General features: G+C 50.9%; 1 protein-coding gene across 2 annotated transcripts; it reads left to right on the forward strand.

Moving 5' to 3' along the window:
* The first annotated feature begins 23 nt into the window (after positions 1 to 23).
* On the forward strand, positions 24 to 2411 carry LOC111734885 (cytosolic Fe-S cluster assembly factor NUBP1-like). Of its 2 annotated transcripts, none has more exons than XM_023526809.1 (3): positions 24 to 1299; positions 1566 to 1668; positions 2282 to 2392. In XM_023526809.1, the coding sequence occupies exons 1-3, from the start codon at positions 1192 to 1194 to the stop codon at positions 2368 to 2370; spliced, it is 300 nt and encodes a 99-aa protein (XP_023382577.1). In that variant the 5' UTR covers positions 24 to 1191; the 3' UTR covers positions 2371 to 2392. The 2 variants fall into 2 exon arrangements, with proteins under 2 accessions (XP_023382577.1, XP_023382579.1); XM_023526811.1 differs by having other exon boundaries at positions 26 to 1299; positions 2303 to 2411.
* Position 2412: the final 1 nt, after the last annotated feature.

Consider the following 2412-nt stretch of genomic DNA (forward strand, 5'->3'; position numbering starts at 1 on the left):
CTGATGCCCTGTGGAGGGAGATGTTGAGGGTATGTGGAGGAGCAGGACAGCACTTAGGTGGCTAGAGACAAAGGGCACCTGGCTGGGGTGTGGCTGTGGGAGATGGATTTGTCCTTGGGAGTGTTTTCTATTGAATTTTTAAAAAGTAGTTGCGACTCACTCTGGACCAGCAGAACTATCAAGAATAGGTCCCAACGAAATTACCTAAAAGGAAAAGGAAAATTAGTTGGAATGTACCACTTGGGATCTCGACAGTGGGGAATATTTTGTGTGTGTGGAAGCAAGGGGCATATGGGAAGTCTCTGTACTTTCCACTCAATTTTGCTGTAAGCATAAAACTGCTCTAAAAACGGACCCTTTAGAAACAACAACAAAAATGTTGCTGGCACAAAGATGGCTCATCTAATACCACCCTTGTTGTGAAAGGGAACATGGCTCCTCCTAGGCATGACTCCACTGCACGTGACGACGGGAAGCTAGGACGCACTTGACTGCAATAACGCTAGGTGGGCAGGAGAGAGGGTACCAGACAGCGACGACAGCCCTCACACCGTCAAGCGCGTGTTCAGATCGGAATTGACTTTGAAGCTGTCCAAAGGTGGCGATATTCCTGTTTCTCTCTGTCCATAAAGTTGTTTGTGTTCACGATCATCTAGACCAGAGCTTAGCAAACTTTTTCTGTAAAGGCCCAGATAGTACATTTTTTAGGCTTTAGGGATCATATAGACTCTGTCATCGCCACTCACCTGCACCATTGTCGGATGAAAACTACCAGAGACAACATGTAAAGGAACGGGCTGTGTTCCAGAAGCACTTTACAGAAACAGACGGGCAACCAGATGTGGCCCACAGGCCTTAAGTGGCCGTCTCCTGACCTAGAAAACAGTGTACACTTTGGCTCAGCATAGCGTGTTGACAAGAAAGCAGACATCGAGGTATATTAAAAATCACTTTTCTATAGATTCATCGGACGTTTGATATGTGGCTATTCAGGTTTATCCTGGCACCCAGAACAGGGAGGGCTTAGCACGTGGTCGGCACTAAAAAATTACTTACCGAACAGAAGGCACACACCTCTAGGGCTCTATGACAGTAAATGCGCTGACACAGCAGCCACCCCTCGACCACTCAGACATTCTCTTTCTTGTACTTTGACTTTGAAACAACTGGTCTTTTGAACCTCGTTAGGAGATGTCGCTCCAGGATGTCCGGAAAGAAATCAACTTCTGCCACAAGGTGAAGCTGCCCATCATCGGGGTGGTGGAGAACATGAGCGGCTTCATCTGCCCGAAGTGTAAGGTGAGCGTATCTTCCGACCAGCCCCTTCTTCCTCGGCGGAGGAGCTAATAGGAACAGTTCTCTGTGAAACTGGTTCTGCTTTCCCCAGCATTTCTGGAAGTGGGGTCACGATTAGAACCTCCTATTGCTGATTTAATGAAAATTCTTTTGGTAGCGTTTCACATTCAAAATAGGGATTTTTTTTTTTTTTAAGTTTCTTTAAAATGTCCATTCTCGTGATTCTGAAACAAAATCACGATTCTTCCCCCATTTCTTATGCCTCACAGAAAGAGTCTCAGATATTCCCGCCAACGACGGGGGGTGCAGAAGTCATGTGCCAGGATCTGAAGATCCCTCTGCTCGGCAAAGTGCCTCTGGACCCACACATAGGTGGGTGAGTCCAAACTCTAAACACCTCCATCCCGTCATCAAGTGGGGGCCCCCACACCCCGCTCAGCTCCGACCTCAGGGCGGAGGGGTGCCTGGGTTGGGCGTGGCAGAGTGGAGCAGAGATTGGTCAGGGAGATGCCAGGGTGCAGGGAGGGTACTAGGAAAGGAACAAAGTGCCCGTTGGGAGACTGTTCTGGGACCTGTACTTCCCAGACCTAGTCCAGCTACCCCGGACTCAGGGGCTTCCGTAGCTGCTTCCACCACGTTCCCACGGTAGCCCCACCTCTGCTACCCACCTCTCTGGGCTCCTTCCCTCGCTCTCACTCGGGTTTCCGTGTCCCACAGGGCAGTGCATTAGGGGAGTCGAGGAAACGACAATTCCACAGTTGGCCTCACCAGTGCCCACCGAAGGCTGGGGAACAGCTGTGCGTGGTGGACCTGCTGAGGCTGCTTCTCCGGCAGCGCTCAGCATCTGGGGAGTAGGGGTAGAGAAGCTGACCGCAGGGGTCTACTCAGGGCAGAGCAGACAGAGGCGGTGAGACCACCACCCGCCCGCTGGGGCAGGCTCCCTGCCTCCTGGTCACCTGGACGCTGAATTGACATGTGGTCCTAGAGATGGCCTTCGCGTCCATAGGAGGGCACCAGAGTAGACAGTCTTGGGAAAGACTAGCAGATGGATCGATACCAATGTGGAATGAATGACCTTCAAGATGAAATTATGGAAAAAGCGACGGGCAGAACGTG

The sequence above is a fragment of the Pteropus vampyrus genome, unplaced genomic scaffold, assembly GCF_000151845.1.
Source record: "Pteropus vampyrus isolate Shadow unplaced genomic scaffold, Pvam_2.0 Scaffold8537, whole genome shotgun sequence".
Taxonomy (NCBI): domain Eukaryota; kingdom Metazoa; phylum Chordata; class Mammalia; order Chiroptera; family Pteropodidae; genus Pteropus; species Pteropus vampyrus.

Coding starts and splice junctions, on each gene's coding strand:
- LOC111734885 (XM_023526809.1), top strand. CDS start 1,192: ATGTCGCTCCAGGATGTCCGGAAAGAAATCAACTTCTGCCACAAGGTG. Junction 1,300..1,565: donor TCATCTGCCCGAAGTGTAAG/GTGAGCGTATCT, acceptor TATGCCTCACAG/AAAGAGTCTCAGATATTCCC. Junction 1,669..2,281: donor GCCTCTGGACCCACACATAG/GTGGGTGAGTCC, acceptor ATGTGGTCCTAG/AGATGGCCTTCGCGTCCATA.